Consider the following 22,923-nt stretch of genomic DNA (forward strand, 5'->3'; position numbering starts at 1 on the left):
CACTCCCCCCTCCCCTGACACACACACACTCACACACACACCACACACACACACACACACACACACACACACACACACACACACACACACACACACGCACACACACACTCCCCCCTCCCCCGACACACATGCACACACACACCCACACACACACACACATTCTGCCTCCTACCCTCCTTCCTGTGTCTCATAGCTCTCTCCTGGAGGTCACCCACTGGGGACTGCTGTAAATTGGCTGGCTGACGCACTTTCTCTCTCAGCCAGATAGTGTCTGACCTGGGACCAGAGGACTGTCAGGTGGGGCGGGAGGGGAACCGGGCGGAGGAGGGTGGGGAGGAGAGGTATCTATGGAAAAAAGCTGCTGGCATCAACAGCACGGTCACACGGTGACATCACAGGAGACTCTGTGAGGACGTGAGAGCGACGGAGACACTACAGGGACACTACAGATATACCACAGGGACACTACAGGGACAGTACAGGGACACTGCAGGGACAGTACAGGGACACTACAGGGACAGTACAGGTACAGTATAGGGAGAGTACAGGTACAGAATGAAAGAGCCGAACAGAGGGCTCCCCATCTTCTCTGGATACTCAGTTATGTATGTGTCCTGGCCCCAGCAGCCCAGCCAGTCAGTGTGTTGAGAACAGAGGACAGGAAACTCACACTGGTCACGTTATGACTGAACGGATCCGTGGTCTAACTGGTCCCTGCAGGGGCGTTTAGACACAGTCAACACACACACACATGCACATACACAAACATTGCTGCCAGATTTACTAGGATGGAACTAAGCCTAGGATGCTACATCCTTGGAAATGCTGCATACCGTAGGAGATGGCAGCATTTCTGAGAAAGGAACGTTTAGGGAAAATGTGTTTTATTCCTTTATGTGCCTCTCTTTTTATGGTTTGAGGAAATGTTTGCTGGTCACAATAGTAGTATGAATATGTTATGCCTCTCTCTCTCCCCACTGGGCACACACTGGTTGAATCAACGTTGTTTCCAGGTCATATCAATGAAATTACGTTGAACCAACGTAGAATAGATGCTGAATTGGCGTCTGTGCCCAGTGGGAAGTTTTAGTCTCTCAGAAGTGTGTGGCTGTGTGCTGTGCCTCAGTGATGATACTGTTGTTGTGTCTGAGGGGACTCAGCAGGGATGAATATCTTACGTCAAAACATGACTCAAATCAAGCCTGGGCGTAAACAAGCACACATTGAATAGAGGGGCTTCACAAAGGGACTGTCATGCTCCATTGTTAAAACAAGCAGCCGAGGAGCTGCAGTGGTTGATCTAAGAATGGTTTCCAGCAGCAGGGGTGTTCTAGCGTGCTGGGGAGCCCCATATTTATTAGAGTTATTAACGTAGGCAGTGGCACCCCCGTAGAGTTGAAAATATTTACATTGGTACAGCCCACTGGTTTTGGGGAACCCTCAAGGGTCAATGTGTAATTTGAATGTAGTTCTCATGTACAGTGACTTTGTCAGGTATTCTTCCTTCATCTCTATTTTACACTTCCAGCAATCATATAAAATATCCAAGAAAACTAGCTCAGGGAGAAATGGCTGAATTCTATTAGAAAAGCTGTGATGAGGATGAAAAAATCAAACAACAGCATCAAAGTAAAGAGGAGTAGAGAAATAAAGAGCATGCAGAACAAGCTGCTGCATGTAGCTGACCCATAAACAAAGACAGAACATCCTCCTGCCTCAAGGTAGGATAAAGGACAGACCAACACAGGCGTGTTACTGTCCTGTCTCTAGTCACGCACACAACAACACAGGACACACAGACGGACAAGCAGACAAATGGACGACCTGCATTTACAACCAAAACAACCAAAAAGTGTATGGTGGGAGTCTATATCTGAAAAGAGTCCATGACTACTGTACAGACCAGCCTTGGATAACAAACAAATGGCTGGTGCAGTGCATTGTCAAGGGCTACCTTTAATCCACAATGCTGACTTGTATTCATATTGGGAAAGGAAAGGGGGATACCTAGTCAGCTGTACAACTGAATGCATTCAACTGAATTGTGTCTTGCACATTTAACCTCTGAATCAGAGAGGTGCGGGGGGCTGCCTTATTCGACATCCACATCTTCAGCGCCCGGGGAACTGCCTTGCTCAGGGGCAGAACAATAGAGTTTACCTTGTCAGCTCGGGGATTCGATCCAGCAACCTTTTGGTTCCTGGCCCAATTGGGTTCTCTATGTACGGTGAATCACAAGAGGTTTAACAGGTATTTATGGGACAAATCATTGATCCCAGTAATATATTAACAGCACCACTACCCTGAATCGGCTTCACACTATTCAGTAGCATAGTCAGCATTACTGTATAACAGGGTATTGCAGTAAAGAGTAAGGGCTAATCATCCTATGTGTTTTGTCCTGTTATTCTCTCTGTCCCTTTACAGTCTGCAGATAGTAACTCTAACATGGCTCTCTGGCTCTGCTTATTGTAATTATCTGGGTGTTGGGTGGGCTGGCAGGGCTGGGTGTCAGTGGGGCTCATCACTGGACTGGCCTCCCAGGCGGTCACACTGAGCTGGCACTGACACACACAGACCAGAGAAAAGAAAGAGAGAGGTTCACTCGCACGCACGCACGCACGCACACACACACACACACACACACACAAAGACAAACAGAGGGAGCCGCTCCGCTCCACACCCTGCCTGGGAGGCTTCATTAACTCTGACCTGTTCTTTCAGCCAGCATGCCCTCTTCCTGTTTATTCTCTCTCTGTATGGACAGCTTGACCTCCCAGGCAGCCACACCCTGCTAACACACACTACCACACAGCCTAGTATTATTAGGAGCAGCACTATATGAATTAGGTATTAGAGATGGATATGAGGTATTAGGGATGGGATATTAAAGATCGGACTAGGTATTATCCTAGTCTGGCCTAGAACAGGTTAGCCTGAGTCATATTGAGCTTCTGGGATTAGTTGAGATTGTTAGATTAGATGAAATACATTTTTAGGAGCTGTGGAAATCTGGTCTGGCACGATCAGAGCAGTCACGGTCCAATGGGGCCACACCACTAGGCAGTATAACCAAACCTACTGTACTGTAATACAACTTACCTTATCAAGGATTAACAACCAACCTTCATGCTTTTATCTGCTGTGTACAGGTGTGCATCCCAAATGGCACACTATTCCCTAGTAGTGCACTATATAGGGAATAGGGTGTAAGTTGGAACGGGCACTATATCTTCTATTGTATACACTTTACAGAAAAATACTGCCATGAAAAAATGATTGGAAATGAATTTATCAGCTGTTCCTGGCACAATACAATAGGTCAACAGTGACTGTTTCTCATCAATATGAAGCTGTGGCATGAATATGATGAAAGGAACAGAATCTCCTTTGAAATGACAGATACTGTACCTTACTACCTTGTTGGGAATAATAATGACCGTTTTGACTGGTGATATAGAATTACATCTAAGCAATGACAGCTTGCTGAGATCATACTGTGTGCCGTAGTGGGCAAATCATTTTAATCCAGGGACTGCTGGGGAATATATTTCTAATGGTTATCTTCATATAAAATCTGTCATTACATACTGTATTATAATAAAGCAATCATATCATTCTACTGTGATCATAACGGGGTATAGAGTAATGAGATATAGAGATATCTCAATGGAGACTGTATGTGTTTCTAAAATGGCTGTGGTCTTGTTGTTGATGTAATGTGAGGCCATGGATTGATATGATTGTTATGTAAGACACAGCCTGGCATAGCCCAGACCTGACCACGTCTCTCCTACAGTAGTTTCTGGAGACATCCTCTAGAGTCTAGACCTTGGGTTATCTATGTACGTTAGAGTGTCTGGAGAAATGCATCCTAGAGTATCCCACAGACTGGTTATGGGGAGGTGATGTATAGCCTGCCTATCCCAGGATCATGGTCATTAGGACACACATAGTTTTAAAAAGTGTTGCAACGGAAACCAAAAATGAGTGTTTCTCATTGGACAAGTCCAGGTAGTCCCTCCCTGTTTCAGTCTGTTTTCTTGCGTTTGGTGCCTAATGAACAGGACCCAGTAGCCCCTTGACAGACCTGGCCTGGGCACGGAGAGCCTGCTGTTCTAATTGAATCCCACACCTGTTCCTGGCAGGTAACTGCAGCCAGCAACCAGCAGGGGGCACAATGGAGCGCCATGAAACCACTCCTTCAGCATGGACACTTAATCGTCTGGAAGTAAGAGTACATCTGTGTGTGTGTGTGTGTGTGTGTGTGTGTGTGTGTGTGTGTGTGTGTGTGTGTGTGTGTGTGTGTGTGTGTGTGTGTGTGTGTGTGTGTGTGTGTGTGTGTGTGTGTGTAGGGTGCAGGTGCATGTGTGTGTGTCGTTACCCATGAGCATGTTGGTGTGTGCGCGTGCGTGCGTGTAGGTGTGCTTGAGAGATAGCAAGCGACAGAGAGAGAGAGAGAAGGAGAAAGAAGGAGAGAGAAGGAGAAAGAGTAAAGGATAGAGTGAGAGTGTATTTTGTGGGTGTAAAAAAGAAGAGAGAGAGAGAAACGGAGAAACGGAGAAACGGAGAGAGTCAGAGGAGTCAATAGGTTATTTCCTGTGAAATGAGAATAAGAGAGGGAGTGAGTTAATTCTGTGGAGGAGTGAGAGAAAGAGAGAGAGAGAGAGAGAGAGCGAGGTGGGAGTCCCAGATTGTGTCCTGTTCCTTTTGGACAGCAAGGGGGTCAAGGCAAGGTAGTCAAAACAGAATACTAACTCACACATACACACACACACACCTACACTGACACACACAAACCTACACACACAGACACTCATACACATATCCACACACCACACGCACACTGTAGACAGAAGGAAGGGGCTGGCACTTTTATCAACCGTCATGTTCACTTCAAGACAAACCCCTTCACTGAGACCAATAGCGGGGCAGCAGGGCCTGGGTAGAGAGAGAAAGTGTCCATTGAAACGTCTTATCTCTATGAGAGGTGCACTGACACACTGAGTGGCAGCACAGGTGGTCCTACTGACAGAGCTTCACAGATACAGTACAGAGGACACCGCCTGCAGGTACGGGTACAGCACTGGAGGGACACTATGACAGGCCACAATTCCATTTCAATTCAGTCAGTTTAGGTAGTCAATGGAAAGTCCAATTTTCCTAATTGCTTTTCATTGTAAGGAAAAGTGGAATTGGATTTTCAGTTTACTTCCTGAATTGACTAAATTGAAACAGAATTGACCCCAACCCTGCTGAGCTACTGTAGCAGTAGCCAGCACCCAGCCAGTTTCTTACTCTCTTCATCCCTCTACTCTCTCTTTCTCCATCCCTTCCTTCCCCAGTGAGGGCTGTCCATACATCTACCTCTGGTGGTGTGTTCTATCTGTCCATAAAGGTCCTGACTTATTTCTATTCATGGCCACCTGCCTGTGCCAGAGCTCTTTAGCTTTAACAATGCAATTACTTCTCAATGTACAGTCAGTCAGTTCCCTATCTCTCTCCTCTCCCTCTCTCTCCCTCCCCATCTCACCCTCTCTCCTTCACTCTCCTCTCTCCTCGACTGCCTGCTGAATAGAATGTCTGAGTGCAGTTGGTCACGTGACCAGACGTGTGTGTGATGGGTCATTCCTAATGAGGAGCTACTGCCTGTCTCTATAGCGACTGCTCCTCTCTCCCTCTCTCTCTGTCTCTCTCTCTCTCCCTTCCTCCCTCCCTCCCTCTATCCTCATTCGCCCACAGAGACACTATTTCAATGGTAAATAAATGTGTCTCTACACTCTCAGAAATAATTATTTGGCTGTCCCCATAGGAGAACCCTTTTTGGTTCCAGGTAGAACCCTCTGAGGGAAGGGCTTAAGACGGAACCCAAAATGGATCTGCCTGGAACCAAAATAGTTCTACCTGGAACCATAAAGGGTTCTTCAAAGGGTTATCCTATGGGGACAGCCAAAGAACCCTTTTAGATTCTAGATAGAACCTGTTTTTAAGAGTGTAGGTGTGAGGGATACTCCCCCCTCCTTTAGTCCCATTAAAAACCAATATTAAGGCTGTGTACCAGGTCTTACATACTGTAGATTCATTTCCTCGTCTCCTTTCCTGATCACTGATTAAATACTGTAGATTCATTTCCTTGTCTCCTTTCCTTCATGATCACTGATTAAATACTGTAGATTCATTTCCTTGTCTCCTTTCCTTCATGATCACTGATTAAAAAGGACTTGATAGGTGACAGAAAGATGGCTGACACCTATTCAGTCAATTCACGTGTCAATAGTAATGAAGGAACGGTGACAAGGAAATGAATATGTAAGTCTATCAACACACAGACTACAGACAGTCTGTCTATCTGTCTCTCTAGCTAGCTACTGATGACGGACAGACTGTCCATCAGTCCGACTGACATTCACAGACCAGCTCCTGAACACAACAGCAGAGCAGCCATTACCATAATCTGTCAATCAACCAATCAGTGAATCAATCAATTAGAATTAATGCATTAACAAAGGGACAACAGGTAACACAATCTAAGAGTATTGTTAATTAATAAAAAATTAGATATAGAGGTAATCATAATTAGCAGTAGAGTTAAAGCGAGGATAGAGGGAGGAAGAGGAGGGGTCTTTAGGTCACATGGTCACTGGGAGGAACGATAGTAAATGTGGGTAAAAAAACAACAACAAGGTGGATCAAGGGGGGGAGGAGGAGGAGGAAGAGGAGGAGGGTTTGCTATAGCTACCAGGCAGGGAGTAACAAAATGGTGGTCGGTCGGTTGAGGGAAAAACAAGACATACAGGAACAATGAATGTCAGTGAAAAGCCACATCCAGGCAGATGGATATGGGGCCATAAAGGACTTAATGGCATTGCTACAGAGGTTAATCCCTTCAATCTATAATAACCTACTGTACATATCTATCTATCCATGGAAACAGACAGTAAAGGGTACTAGTCAAGACTGATGTGTAACGGTGTTGTGGGCGGGGGCATCTAAAAGGTCAAAGGTAAGATTAGGACAGTCTGAAATTCCCTATATAGTGCACTACTTTTGACCAGAGCCCTGTAGTGCACTACGTGGGGAATAGGGTGCCATTTCAGACACAACCTGGGAGATTAAATGACCCTTTTGAGGCGGCCCAAATGGTGCCTGTTCCCAGTGGCGGCAATACTCTTCCTTCCTCTAACCTTGGATTGAGCCCTGCATCCCCTGCAGCATTCTTTGTAAGCTCTGTGATTGGGAGACCAGTGACTGATTGGCTCTTTAGAGAGTACCATCCCCCTAGTGAACAGAGCAGCCACTACACATAGATGCTAACTGGGACTGTACCACCTACTGTGGCACCCCTCTGAATCCATACAGACATGCTGTACGAAGGGAGGACTAGCTGACTTCTATTGATAAGGAGGGGTGACTGGCGGCCAAATCAGGACACACAGGGGGGTTGCAGTGCAACGAAAGCAAGAGAAGGAAGAAAAAGCAGTGATAAGAGCAAATGGATTAAGAGGGAAAGAGAAAAGAAGAGGAGGAGGAGGAGGCGAAGAAGGAGATGAAACCTGAGGAGGCCTCAGAGAACCAGCGGCTACTTGTGATGAACAGATGAAAGATCTGAGGCAGAAACGGAGCCAAAAGAAAGAGAGAAGAGAGGAGGAGAGAAGGGCACTGCATTTAAAGCTGTTTGAGTGATAGAGAGAAAGAGAGTGGACACTGAAGCACCTGGAAATGGGAGAAAGTGCTTAACGAGGGACAGACTCATGTCACATGATCAAGGAGAAACTTGGGCCAGTGGGATTCTGAATACCATTGTCTTTTTGAGTTGAAAATGAAAACAAATAAATGTAAGATTCGCCCTGAAGTAAGGAAAAATGAAAGGGGGAAGGAAGAAACAAAGAAAGAGAAAGGGAGGCAGAGAGAAGAATATAAAACAATGTGGAGAAGAGAGGAGGACGAGGAGGAGTCACTTGGATCTGGAGGGAACCAATTAGAGATAGGGTCAAATGACTAATTGCAAACAATAGAGAAATGGTTAAATCATACTCAATGAGGTCGAGTGAGGACTGCAGGGCCAGATGGAGAACTATGTCAGCATGAGGAGTTGTCAGGTGGCTGTGGCCCAACATGTGGACACGTTGAGGGGAGGAGAGATAGGTTTACAGTGAATGGGAGAAGAGAAGAAAAGGTTTACCGGCCATGAAGTGGTAACAATGTACACAATGTTATCTGTCTTTAAGTTTGTGAATGGCCACTGGTATGTAGTTTGTATAGTGGTAAAACCATGACATAAGAATGCTCTCTCTTTTTCTCTCTCAGAAATAGTTCATGGACCTCCAGAGTGGTCAGCTGGTTTGTGTGTGTGTGGTGTGTGTGTGTGTGTGTGTGTGTGTGTGTGTGTGTGTGTGTGTGTGTGTGTGTGTGTGTGTGTGTGTGTGTGTGTGTGTGTGTGTGTGTGTGTGTGTGTGTGTGTGTGTGTGCGTGCGTGCGTGCGTGTAGGTCAGGCTGGTGTCATCAGAGGCAAGGAGGAAATCTGGAAGGATCTTAGAGTCTTGGTTATAATCCAGAAAGAGAGAGAGAGGGAGAGAAAGAGAGAAAGAAAGGGGAGGGATATCAACATCAAACATGACCACTACACAAGGTGCTGGGTTAGGAAGGCGTATGAGGGGAGGAGAGGAGGGAGGAGGAGGAGGAGGGAGGGGCGAGCTGTGGTTTTTATGTTCAATGTGGTCTTTACCTTTTTGATCCACTTCTATTCAAGCATCGGAAAAAAGAGAAAGAGAGAGGAAGACAGGGAGACAGAGAGAGAGAGAGACAGAGTAAGAGAGACAGAGAGAGAGAAAAAGAGAGAGAGCAAAGAGAATGAAAGAAAAACAGGTGCAGGAAAAAAGACAAAATTGAGATTAAATAAAATGCTATCCTTTCTCTCTTTTCTTTAAGCATGTTATTTGTTCTGTGTTACGGTTGGCTACTCAGAGAAAGGATGGCGACTCAAATGAAAAATGAGGAGGGAAAATGGCCTGACCTCGGATTTACTCCATTTCCATTCCATTAACCCAACAATCCCCAACCATCCACACATACATGTACTCAACCCGACCTCCAGTTTTTCCGTCTTAGGATCCCACCCCTCCCTCCCCCCTCTGTCTTTCTTTCTCTCCTTCCGAACTCCAGCTCCTGGGTCCTGTCAGGGAGAGAAAAACACATATATGTTCCTGAAGAATCTTCTTTGGAAGCAGCTGTGGGAGAAATAGAGCTAGATAGAGGGATGGAGAGATGAGAGGGTGATGAGGAAAGTGGCCCAGTGTGTGGGGTGTCACTGTGCCTCTCGTCTAGCCCCTCTCCAGGGTTACAGGGTCTACATTGAACCTGTCTCTTAATCCCAGGAAAGTGGCGCTGCGTCTGACTGCGCTCAGTACGCCAAATCACGGCGCTCAGCTACAGAACCCCGGCATTCGCTCAATCCATCGACCAGCCAATCAATGGGGAGCAGCTTGCTCGCCGGGCTCAGATGCACTCATCAAAAGAGAAGGAAGGAAGAAAGAGAGAGAACAAAGAAACAGAGGGATTGAGAGACGGAAGGAGGAGACACGAAAGTAAAGCGCGAGAGAGAGAGAGAGAGAGAGAGAGAGAGAGAGAGAGAGCACAGAGTCTGAGACACGGCCCTGTCTTTTGGTCTACACCAGGCTCATCAAACACTAATCACTAGTCTGTGCGTTGAGCCTCTATGAGGCTTTGGCTGACATAAGCTGTTATGGCAGTTTGTAAGGCAGCTTTCCATAGACATCACTCATTGTGGCGGACGAATGAGTGGTGTGTGTGTTTGTGTGTGTGAGAGAGGTGTGTCTGTGTGTGTGTGTGTTTCTTCCCTGCCACGTGGAAGGAGACGTGTCATGGACATGTGTCCGGCATGTTGCTGAACGTGTGAATGCTGTGCGAAGCCTTTTGGTCCCTGGAGAGCCATGTCATCACCTCTCTCATCAACAGTACAGCATGAGAGGTGTCTGTACTGGACACATTCCAGGAAAGAAGAGAAGAGGAGGAAGAAGAGGAGGAGGAAGAGAGAGAGGGAGAGAGAAAGGGGGGCCTTTCTGCATCACGGCATCAGAGCAACAGAGCACCTCCATCTCTATAGCTTTTATCATCAGACAGCTAGATCAGACGCTGGGAGAAACCCTGTGAAGAGAGTGGGAGTGGCAGCCATTTCATCCTTCAGGGGAGCATCTATGGGCTCATGTATGGGTCCCACGTGGCCAGGACAGGGGGGCACCAGGAGGGCAGGAGGAGGGAGCTAACTCCCACTGCTAGAGCAGCCATTAGAGCATCAGAGCAAGAGGAGAGGGCGGAAGGAGGATGGGCAGACTGAGGCGGGAGGAGGGGGAGAATGAGGCGGGAGGAGGGGAGAGGGTGGCAGAAGGAAGGGAGAGGGCGGAAGGAGGAGGGGGAGAATGAGGCAGAATGAGGCTCACAGTGTCAGAACAGCATGGTGGACGGAGAAAGCGAGAGAGAGAGAGAGAGGCGAGAGCAAGATGCTCATGGCTGTAAACAGACACACTGGGCTGATGGGTAAAGTGGAGCCTTGCATGGTGCATTGTGGAGGTTTGATGTGGTGTCTCTTCATGACAGTTATGTGTCAGACAGGGTCCAAGGGGGAGCAGGAGGTCCTTTATATCATGTTTCTGTGTGACCTGTTTTCTAAACACACACTACCTTCAGGGAGATAACAAAATTGTGTGTGTTGGTGTGGAGGGTGATGGAGTGGAGGAGAGGAGCTAGAATAAAGGAGAGGTAGAGAGAACGAGAGTGAAGCAGAGAAATGAGAATGAAGGAGAGAGGTAGAGAGAACGAGAGTGAAGCAGAGAAATGAGAATGAAGGAGAGAGGTAGAGAGAACGAGAGTGAAGCAGAGAAATGAGAATGAAGGAGAGAGGTAGAGAGAACGAGAGTGAAGCAGAGAAATGAGAATGAAGGAGAGAGGTAGAGAGAACGAGAGTGAAGCAGAGAAATGAGAATGAAGGAGAGAGGTAGCGAGAACAACAGAGTGAAGCAGAGAAATGAGAATGAAGGAGAGAGGTAGAGAGAACGAGAGAGTGAAGCAGAGAAATGAGAATGAATGAGAGAGGTAGAGAGAACGAGAGTGAAGCAGAGAAATGAGAATGAAGGAGAGAGAACGAGAGAACGAGAGTGAAGCAGAGAAATGAGAATGAAGGAGAGAGGTAGAGAGAACGAGAGTGAAGCAGAGAAATGAGAATGAAGGAGAGAGGTAGCGAGAACAACAGAGTGAAGCAGAGAAATGAGAATGAAGGAGAGAGGTAGAGAGAACGAGAGAGTGAAGCAGAGAAATGAGAATGAAGGAGAGGTAGAGAGAACGAGAGAGCCCTAATAAAAGAGGGATGAACTGCTTTGGTGAGGAAGAGGAGAGAAGGAGAAGAAAAGAGGAAGATTTGATTTGTTGACGTCCTCTGGTCCTTGTCTGCTGCTCTGTAAAGTAGCACACACACACACACACACACACACACACACACACACACACACACACACACACACACACACACACGCGCACACACACACACACACACACACACACTGTGCATTGCGGGGTGTTAGCGTACAGTAGAGCCACCTGGGTCTCTGAGTGTCTGATTCATTCAGGCTCCATCGTAGGTCCCCTGGTGAGAATGAAAACCCAGGCACCTCCTCTGCTCAGCACTGCTCTCCAGAACCCTATCAATTACCCCCAATACTAACGAGGCACAGCACGCTAACACAGAGCTACATATACACGGATACCTGAGGAGCACTGCAGGACAACCTTTCTTCTCCTCTCTCCTTCACCACACTGCTGAGAAATAGCATGCCCTCTCTCCTCTCCTGCTGTCTCTTCATCCTTCATTCATTTCTTCCAGGCTCAACCCAATCCTCCCATTTGTCTCCCACCAAACATGAGTCCCTAACGGTGTCCCTACACATATTTATAGAATCTCCCTTTCTGACATCATTGCATTGCATTTCTCTCTCTTTCTCTCTAAACGTGTCAAACTACAACACAATTACCCCTTCTCCTGACAAACCCATCCAGACAAGTAAACTATAAGTTACAGAAGCTTTGTGTCCGGAAAGGCACTTATATGAATACACACCCCAGAATACATTTCTGTGATTCAAATGTCCCGATCCGCAGTACACAGACCCAGTGGTGACTTCTAGAAACGTATAGAAGGACATTAAGTTAAAGCTACTAAACAGTATAGAGTAGCACAGTACATGATGGTGATTTAACAATTCACTTATTCAGTTAGCTGCACTGTTATTATTAACAAGATAAGTTGGCCAACTGATGCAATAGCAGAAGGCCTGACTCTCCACTGAGTGTAACAGTCCTGGTCGTGTAGCATGGATCTCCACACTGGAAAGAGAAGTAGGGATCAATAATGATGTAGTGCTACATTTACTGGGAGCAGGGACAGGTAGAGTTCCACTCTCCTCTCTACACTCTGCTCTCTACATTTACTGGGAGCAGGGACAGGTAGAGTTCCACTCTCCTCTCTACATTCTGCTCTCTACATTTACTGGGAGCAGGAACAGGTAGAGTTCCACTCTCCTCTCTACACTCTGCTCTCTACATTTACTGGGAGCAGGGACAGGTAGAGTTCCACTCTCCTCTCTACACTCTGCTCTCTACATTTACTGGGAGCAGGGACAGGTAGAGTTCCACTCTCCTCTCTACACTCTGCTCTCTACATTTACTGGGAGCAGGGACAGGTAGAGTTCCACTCTCCTCTCTACACTCTGCTCTCTACACTTACATGGCTTCCTACAGGCTTCGTCAGCAACAGTTGTAGACAAACGTGCCTTCCCAACAACGCAGAGAGAAAGAACATAGAGAAATAATAGGAAAGGAATAACACCAAGTAATACAAGTACCAATAAACACACAATGAGTAACAATAACTTGGCTATATACACAAGGTACCAGTACCTATTCGATGTGAAGGGATACGAGGTAATTGAGGTAGATATGTACATATAACTAGAATAAAGTGACTAGGCAACATGATATGAATCTACTGTGGTGTAGGATTTTTACTCCAGGAAATATATATAGTGTGTGTGGTGAACTAGGAAATAAATATAGTGTGAAGTATAGTATGATATAATAAGGTATAGTTTATACAGTACACTCAGTATGTGTGTCACGAGTGCTGTCTTCGAATTCCCTGTCATATATTAGCCAAGGCGCAGCGTGCCGGTAGTTCCACATAATTTATTTGTGAACTTGAATGAAACAACGAACACGTGAAACTGAAACAAACGTGACGTTCTGGGGCTGCTCACACACAGCCGCACAAAATCAAGATCCCACAAAAAACACAGGGAAAAACAGGCTGCCTGTATGGCTTCCAATCAGAGACAACGATAGACAGCTGCCTCTGATTGGAAACCATACCCGGCCAAAACATAGAAAACAAAACATAGAATGCCTACCCACCTATCACACCCTGACCTAACTAAACAGAGAAAACACAGCTCTCCTAGGTCAGAGTGTGACAATGTGTTGGTAGAAGCCAGTTCTAAAGCAAGCCTTGACAGAGTGAATCTGTGGCTCTGTCACAACAGTTTCTCTTGCTCTGTTCTGCCCAGTGAAGACAAAGTGATGTCTCTGTAAGGGCTTGCAGGGTTTTTGGCACTGTGAGATATGACTTGACTTGTTGGCTGTTGTTATGTTCTGCTGGCATGCTCACACATCCTAACACACACATTAACACACACACTAACACACTAACACACACACAAACACAAACACACACACTGGCCGCCTCTTCTGAGCTCATCTGACAGTGCTGTGTCGACTCAGCTGCTTCGCCTGTCACCTCCACGTTTCAGGTGGCTGGTAACACAAAGCACTGTGTGACACGCACACAGAGGACCCTGTCACACACACGCTTGCACGCAAACACCCACACCCACACACACACACATATACACACGTGTCATGCCTGCACGCATCATGCCAGCTGCCAACAGCGGCCCTTTAAACACCATCCCTCTATCCCTAACCCCTATCCCTCACCCGTTAAGTAGAACCAAACAAACAAACATATGTCACCCATAAAGACACCAAAACACCCTGCATTCCCAGTGAGCCATGAAAGATGGGGCATTACCAGAGCGATTAGCAGCAGCAAATTCAATTAATCTCTGCAGAGGGAGAGGGGTAGAGAGCGGGAGGGATGGTACCCCCCTCTCCTGGTAATTAATAGAAGCCCAGTTAGTTGCCACTAAGTTTGGGATGAGATGACCCTCTCCTGGTAATTAATAGAAGCCCAGTTAGTTGCCACTAGGTTTGGGATGAGACGACCCTCTCCTGGTAATTAATAGAAGCCCAGTTAGTTGCCACTAGGTTTGGGATGAGACGACCCTCTCCTGGTAATTAATAGAAGCCCAGTTAGTTGCCACTAGGTTTGGGATGAGACGACCCTCTCCTGGTAATTAATAGAAGCCCAGTTAGTTGCCACTAGGTTTGGGATGAGATGACCCTCTCCTGGTAATTAATAGAAGCCCAGTTAGTTGCCGCTAGGTTTGGGATGAGATGACCCTCTCCCGGTAATTAATAGAAGCCCAGTTAGTTGCCACTAGGTTTGGGATGAGGAGGACTGAGTCTAATTCACTCAGGATCTATTTATATTCTGGTGGCAGAGCCCGACAACTCGTAACGTGGTGCGTCGGAATGCGGCGCGGGTGGGGAGAACTAACGTGTATGTGTGTGTGTTTGCAAGTCTGGTCTGGCCCACAGCCCATCCCTGAGGGAGAGGAGAAGACTGACGGAGGACTGTTCTAATTGGCTCGTCTTTCTCACTTCAGACAGCCAAGACTTTTCATCACGACGCAATCAGGTTCCAATTTTCTCATAACCCCCTCCACCCTCCTTCCTTCAGATCCAATAAACAAGCTTCTTTAATAGGAGACGGGAATAGGAAAAATGCAAGTCAGCAGCTATTTAATCGTCACTTTCAATTGGCTCATGTGTGCAGTCAGAGGGAAATGTCTGGTCTGGAATAAGAGAGAATAAGAGAGGACGGAAGAGGAACCTATTTATTTATAACCCAGGACCAGATCACCACCTAACAACAAAACAACACCAGAGGAGAGCCACATGAAGTAGAAGATAGCAACCAGGGGCCAGCCAACCTGACCACCACAACAAGTCAACTCACATCTCAGGGCTACGTTCAGAGAGAGAGATGATAGAGGCGACTGAAAGAGGACATGATCTCACCCAAAGGCTGCAGGGCAAAAGAGAGAGAGAAGAAGAAAGATAACAGAGACTAGAAAATCTTCCCCAACAGCAAAGGTCACAGTTATAACTTTTACTGTTGCGATGGTAACAGGACTCAACCCTGAACTACAGTATATATCTAGAGGCAGGTTAGCTGAGGGCCTGTGAGCGCTGAGCAGAGGAGGGTCAGAGTTCATCGTAATCTTAAGGGGGCACAGCCAGCCAGGTAGGACAGCTCCCCTAGAGGCCTGGAGGCCATGCTGCACTTTGTGTTGCACTTGGACAGTTGAAAGTGGAATGTTGGGACAACTCCTACAGGTGACAGTGGAGTGTTGGGACAACTCCTACAACCTGCAAAGAAAAAAGAAAGCAACAGCGGAAGATAAAGAGAGGGATGGAAAGAGATGAGATCAATGGAGAGAGTTAAAGAAATGTGGCAATGGATAAAGAGTAGAATATAAAGAGTTGTAGAAGAACGGCATGAAACAAAGAGAGAGAAGGTTGACAGAGAAGGAGAGATGAAAAAAGGCGATATTGACATCGAGATATGTTGAGAGGAAGAGAGGAGTGTGAGAATTCAGAGAAGAGGTCAGGGAGTTGTTGATGTCGGTTTTGCTTTCTTCAGTTCCTGTACTCACGGCTCCCTGAAGGAAAAAACATAGACATTCACCCACAGAGTATCTCTTACCCACCTCTTCCCTTCATCCCTCCCATAGTCATCAATCAAGCACCCCCCCACACACACACCACACTTCTGTCTCTTCCCAGTGGAGGGGGGATGAGGCGGCAGCCCCCCTGGAATACTCCTGCACAGTGAGAGGATCAATGCTGAGAGTAATAGTACATGAGGAGGAGGAGGGGACACTGTCTGAGCAGAGATTTTCACATGACTGAGGCTCCACACAACACCAGAATCCTCACCCTGTCTGCCTGTGTTCTTGTATGTGTGCGTGCTTTAGGGTTTGAGTGAGAGTGTGTGAGAGACAGTGTGTGATGTGGGTGTGTGTTTCTGCGTGTGTTTGTGTATGTGTGTGTCTTTGTACTTGTGTTTGTGCGTGTGTATGAGCAACAGAGCGCGTGCGTAATGTGTTTGTACGTGTGTGTGTGTGTGTGTGTGTGTGTATGTCACACCTGCCACGGAGATGTGAGCAGCAGCCGAGGAAGCCGGCAGCCAGTTACCATGGGGATATTGAAATGTGCACATCTTCAGGGTCATGTGGTCTAAAATAAGCCCTTTGCTGTTTGTGTTAACATTCCCATTGTGGCATGATGACACAGACACACTCTCCTGCCTCCCAGTCTCACTGCGGCCAATTTTTATTGTTATTGGAAATCAGAGGGACTACTAAGGTGTTGGCACCAGATAAAGCAAACTAGCAGGCCCAGGGGTCAACGTGTGTGTGAGTGTGATGGTGTGTGTTACCGCTATGATCGGCAATAAAGGCTGACCCCTCGCTGTACTCGCTGTATGAAGTGCTTATCTGCCATGGTGTTTGTGGAGCACCTTCCCCGTGTGAAAATCTCTCTCAGCCTCTGGAGCGTTGCACTGTCGATGGAGAAAAAGGGTTTAGTGCTGTGTGTGTGTGTAGGTGTGTTTGTGTGCAGGTGTGTGTGTGTAGGTGTGTGTGTGTGTGTGTGTGTGTAAGAGAGAGAGAGAGCAAGAGCGAGAGAGCAATGTGTGTCTGTCTGGTCTGGTCTTGGTCTGTCTGTTTGTGTGTGTGGCTGAGTGTGTGAGAGAGAGAGTCTGTGTGTGTGTTGGTGTGAATGCCAGTCAGTTGTTGAGAGGGCTGAGAGGGGTTAGGTGGGGAGAAGGGGGATGGGGATGGGGGGTGGGGAAGGGGGTGAGGGGTGTGGGAGATGGGGGGTCTGGGTACTCACTGTAGGGGACACACTCGTACTGTATCTCCAGGTACTTGTAGGTCCCTGGGCAGGGGTCTGGGAACACATCGGACCCTGCCACCACCACACACTGGGTACGGTTATTACACCTGTCCCACAGAGAGAGAGAGAGAGAGAGGGGGAGAGAGAGAGAGAGAGAGAGAGAGAGAGAGAGGAGGAGAGAGAGAGAGAGAGAGAGAGAGAGAGAGAGAGAGAGAGAACATCAAAATGAACACAAAATTCAACATACCAATTAGGATCTGGCGAAAAATACTTGAATCAATTATAGAACCCATTGCCCTTTATGGTTGTGAGGTCTGGGGTCCGCTCACAAACCAAGAATTCACAAAATGGGACGAACACCAAATTGAGACTCTGCATGCAGAATTCTGCAAAAATATCCTCTGTGTACAACGTAAAACACCAAATAACTAATTATCAAAATCACACTAATTATCAAAATCCAGAAAAGAGACCACCTAAAAGGAAACAATTCCCAAACCTTCCATATCAAAGCCATCACCTACAGAGAGATGAACCTGGAGAAGACTCTGTTCACAAACACAAACAGACCCCACAGAGCCCCAGGACAGCAACACAATTAGAACCAACCAAATCATGAGAAAACAAAAATATAATTACTTGACACATTGGAAAGAATTTACAAAAAAAAAAAATTGAACGCTATTGGACCCTAAACAGAGAGTACACAGTGGCAGAACACCTGACCACTGTGACTGACCCAAAATTAAGGAAAACTTTGACTATGTACAGACTCAGTGAGCATAGCCTTGCTATTGAGAAAGGCTGCCCACCAAAGGTAGACCTGGCTCTCCAGAGAAGACAGACTATATGCACACTGCCCACATAAACATATGTTTCCCATGCCAATAAAACCCCTTAAGGATCCACCCTTTAAAAATAAAAAAAATCACCTAAAATAACATACCCAAATCTAACTGCCTGTAGCTCAGGACCTGAAGCAAGGATATGCATATTCTTGATACCATTTGAAAATAAACACTTTGAAGTTTGTGGAAATGTGAAATGAATGTAGGAAAATATAACACATTAGATCTGGTAAAAGATAATACAAAGAAAAAAAACGTGTTTGTTTTGTATTTTTTTGTACCATCATCTTTGAAATGCAAGAGGAAGGCCATAATGTATTGTTCCTGCCCAGGTACAATTTAGATTGTAGCCACTAGATGGCAGCAGTGTATGTGCAAAGTTTTAGACTGATCCAATGAACCACTGTATTTCTGTTCAAAATTTTGTGTCAACACTGCCCAAATGTGCCTAATTGGTTTATTAATAACTTTTCAAGTTCATAACTGTGCACTCTCCTCAAACAATAGTATGGTATTATTTCACTGTAATAGCTACTGTAAATTGGACAGTGCAGTTAGATTAACAAGAATTTAAGCATTCTGCCAATATCAGATATGTCTATGTGCTGGGAAATGTTATTGTTACTTACAACCTCTTGCTAATTGCATTAACCTATGTTAGCTCAACCGTCCCACGGGATCGATCCTGTAGAGTTTTAAATTGAAGTTCAATTGAAATTGAAATTCAATTGAAATTGAAAGTGTGAGTGAGAGAGAGAGAGAGAAACATGGGAACAGAGAAATAAAGCTAGACAGAGGAGAGAGAGGAGAGTGATGAGAAAAAAATGAATGAGGACATTGAGAGAATGACAGAAGAGACAAAAGAGAAGAGGCAGAAACATGTCCTTGGGGCTAAAGACGGAGGGAACGGGTCGGAAGGGGGTCATTTCACACTAGACTAGATCATGTGACAGCTGGACCTGAGGGGATGAGGCGACGGAGGGATGAGGGAGGAAGAGGGGGAAGAGTGTCGTAAGAGTCTCCCTCCCCCGATGGCTTGTGAGTGTGAGCAATTAAAGGTGAGAGAATGGGGGGGACAAGTGCTGCTAAGACAGACACACACACACGCACGCACACACACATACACACACACACACACACACAGAAACGCACACAAGGCAGGGAAACATTCATATGCAAATAACACCAACATAATCTAAACAGCTCAATGTATGCTCCCTCACACACTCACACTCACACTCCCAGCACACACACACACACACACACACACACACACACACACACACACACACACACACACACACACACACACACACACACACACACACACACACACACACACACTTCCCTTTTCAGCACATTTTCCCCTTCTCTGTCCTCCTCTATCCTCCTCTGTCCTCCTTTGTCTTCTATCCTCCTCTATCCACCTCTGTCCTCCTCTATCCACCTCTATCCACCTCTATCCTCCTCTATCCACCTCTATCTTCCCCTATCCACCTCTTTCCTCCTCTGTCCTCCTCTATCCACCTCTATCCCCCTCTATCCACTATCCTCATCTATGCTCCTCTATCCACCTCTATCCTCCTCTATCCACCTCAATCCTCCTCTGTCCACCTCTATCCTCCTCTATCCACCTCTATCCTCCTCTATCCACCTCTGTCCTCCTCTATCCACCTCTATCCACCTCTATCCTCCTCTATCCACCTCTATCCCCCTCTATCCTCCTCTGTCCTCCTCTATCCACCTCTATCCTCCTCTATCCACCTCTATCCACCTCTATCCTCCTCTATCCACCTCTATCCTCCTCTATCCTCCTCTATCCTCCTCTATCCACCTCTATCCACCTCTGTCCTCCTCTGTCCTCCTCTATCCACCTCTATCCTCCTCTATCCACTATCCTCCTCTATCCACCTCTATCTTCCTCTATCCACCTCTATCCTACTCTATCCACCTCTCTCTATCCACCTCTCTCTATCCACCTCTATCCTCCTCTATCCTCCTCTATCCACTTCTGTCCTCCTCTATCCTCCTCTATCCTCCTCTATCCACCTCTATCTACCTCTATCCACCTCTATCCACCTCTATCCTCCTCTATGCACCTCTATCTACCTCTATCCTCCTCTATCTACCTCTATCCACCTCTATCCTCCTCTATCCACCTCTATCCACCTCTATCCACCTCTATCCTCCTCTATCCTCCTCTATCCACCTCTATCCTCCTCTATCCACCTCTATCCATCTCTATCCTCCTCTATCCACCTCTATCCACCTCTATCTACCTCTATCCTCCTCTATCCTCCTCTATCCACCTCTGTCCTCCTCTATCCACCTCTATCCACCTCTATCCACCCCTGTCCTACTCTATCCTTCTCTATCCTCCTCTATCTACCTCTATCTACCTCTATCCTCCTCTATCCTCCTCTATCCACCTCTATCCACCTCTATCCACCTCTATCTACCTCTATCTACCTCTATCCTCCTCTATCTACCTCTATCCTCCTCTATCTACCGCTATCCTCCTCTATCCACCTCTATCCTCCTCGATCCACCTCTATCCACCTCTATCCACCTCTATCCTCCTCTATCCACCTCTATCCTCCTCTATCCATCCACCTCTATCCTCCTCTATCCACCTCTATCCTCCTCTATCCACCTCTATCTACCTCTATCCTCCTCTATCCTCCTCTATCCACCTCTGTCCTCCTCTATCCACCTCTATCCACCTCTATCCACCCCTGTCCTACTCTATCCTCCTCTGTCCTCCTCTATCCACCTCTGTCCTACTCCATCCTCCTCTATTCTCTATCCTCCTCTGTCCTCCTCTATCCACCTCTGTCCTCCTCTATCCTCCTCTATCCTCCTCTGTCCTCCTCTGCCCTCCTCTATCCTCCTCTGTCCTCCTCTATCCTCCTCTGTCCTCCTCTATCCTCCTCTGTCCTCCTCTATCCTCCTCTGTCCTCCTCTGCCCTCCTCTGTCCTCTTCTATCCTCCTCTGTCCTCCTCTGTCCTCCTCTATCCACCTCTATCCTCCTCTATCCACCTCTGTCCTCCTCTATCCTCCTCTGTCCTCCTCTTTCCTCCTCTGTCCTCCTCTGCCCTCCTCTGTCCTCCTCTATCCTCCTCTGTCCTCCTGTGTCCTCCTCTATCCAGCTTTAGCATGATTTCTCTCTTTCTGCTCTCTCTCTCGTTCATTCTCCATTTCTCTCCACGTCACTGCTGCACTCTCTTTATCTCCCCATCAGTGGTTCACTCTAGCCCGCTCCCTCCCTCCATTCCTCCATCCCTACATCAATCCCCTTCAGATCTCTCCATCTCTCCATCCCTCCATCCCCACACCAATCCCCCTGTCCTCCTCCAGATCTGTCCATCTCTCTCTCCCTCTGTGCCTCCCTCCATCTCACCAGTAGCACCCTCTCCCTCCGTTACATGTGTGATGGATAGCAGGGAGAGGGCTGCCATTGATCAGCTCTATGAGGAGGCAGATGCTAAGCACAGCCAGAGTGCAGCTGCAGGCAGCCACACCACAAACACATATCTCACTTCACACATATTGCATGCACTCGACTTTACACACTAATAGCACATATTATTTAAAAAAAACAAGCAAGACAGAAAGACACACCCACCCTGGGTGTCCTGTGTCTTCTTATTTTTCTTCCCCACACACACACACACACACACACACACACACACACACACACACACACACACACACACACACACACACACACACACACACACACACACACACACACACACACACACACACACACACACACCTACCCACCCAACCCTCCCACCTCCCCACATGTACCTCTGTGACATGATCTTGAAGGCGTCAGGCAGGTAACACTGCACGTTCTCCATTTGGAAGGGGTCAGCGTCACAGATCTTGTCGTCCGTGCGGCCGTAGTTGGCCGTCTCAATCATGATGACATCACTGCCAGGGCAGCGCAACTCGATGGGGTATCCCTCACACGCCAGCTCTCTACGCATCAGTCCGAAGGGCATCGCTGACCGACTCAGAGCTACAGCAGAGAGAGAGAAAGAGAGTTAGAGAGAGAGAGGAGAGAGAGCGAAAGAGGGAAAGGGAGAATGAGAGAGAAGGGAGAGAAAGAGAGAAAGAGAGAGATAACGTGTGCTATTGACAATGTAAGTACATGGTATGAAATAGGAAGGAAATCATTTAAACAAATGGCAGACATACCACTCTTTGTAGAATAACAGAAACAGCATAAAGCAAATGGCTAGGTAGAGAAAATGCTAGTCATCATGTACAGTAGCAGAAAGACAGGGCCTAAGAGCAGAATTTGTATTTTTACATAGCAGTTAGAATGTAACATAAACACAATGAGACCATCATCTCAATTCACAGAGGACACAACTAAAAACAGTGTAGCCAGCCTCATAGACAGAGAGTGCAAGTGGACGTTGGATCCTAAAAGAGCACTTCCAGACCAGGCTTGCCTCCCAAATGGCACCCTATTCCCTATAGTACACACATTCTTTTTAATAGGGAATAGGGTGCCATTTGAGACCCACCCCAGCTCTCCCAATCATGATATTTACCCACTTTGAGAGGCAAACTGTTAAACTTTCTGGCTTGTTCCATTAACAGACTCCCACACACACAGCCAGCAGCCCAACCCCCACCACTCGGACACGCACACGTCTGACGCACGCGTCTGAAATAGAATGTCCTCACTTCACGTCTGCCGCACAGCCGACGTCAACATTACACCTGAGTAGGGCTCACCTCCATACGGAGAGGGGGAATGAGGGAGGGAGAGGAGGGAGAGGAGGAGACAAGAAAATAAATTGAACAGAGAAGAGAAGAGGGCCTAAAAGAGGGAGAGAGAATCTCACCCTAGCCTCAGGCAGGGCATCTCTGTAAGGGGGCTAGCAGGCCCCTAGGCTCCCTCCCCCCACC

The 22,923-nt window shown here is 47.0% G+C and overlaps 1 protein-coding gene across 1 annotated transcript in view; it reads right to left on the minus strand.

Annotated features, from left to right (window-relative positions):
• The window catches only part of adgrl1a (adhesion G protein-coupled receptor L1a), a 58,727-nt gene extending 36,694 nt beyond the window's left edge, over positions 1-22,033 (minus strand). Inside the window, exons 1-2 of the mRNA XM_045715417.2 lie at positions 21,808-22,033; positions 17,143-17,252 (exon numbers count right to left, since the gene is read on the minus strand). Coding sequence (XP_045571373.2) covers positions 17,143-17,252; positions 21,808-22,004 — 307 coding nt within the window. The 5' untranslated portion in view covers positions 22,005-22,033. The remainder of the gene's footprint in view (positions 1-17,142; positions 17,253-21,807) is intronic.
• Between the last annotated feature and the right edge of the window lie 890 nt (positions 22,034-22,923).

The sequence above is a fragment of the Salmo salar genome, chromosome 03 (assembly GCF_965601325.2).
Source record: "Salmo salar chromosome 03, fSalSal1, whole genome shotgun sequence".
Lineage (NCBI taxonomy): Eukaryota > Metazoa > Chordata > Actinopteri > Salmoniformes > Salmonidae > Salmo > Salmo salar.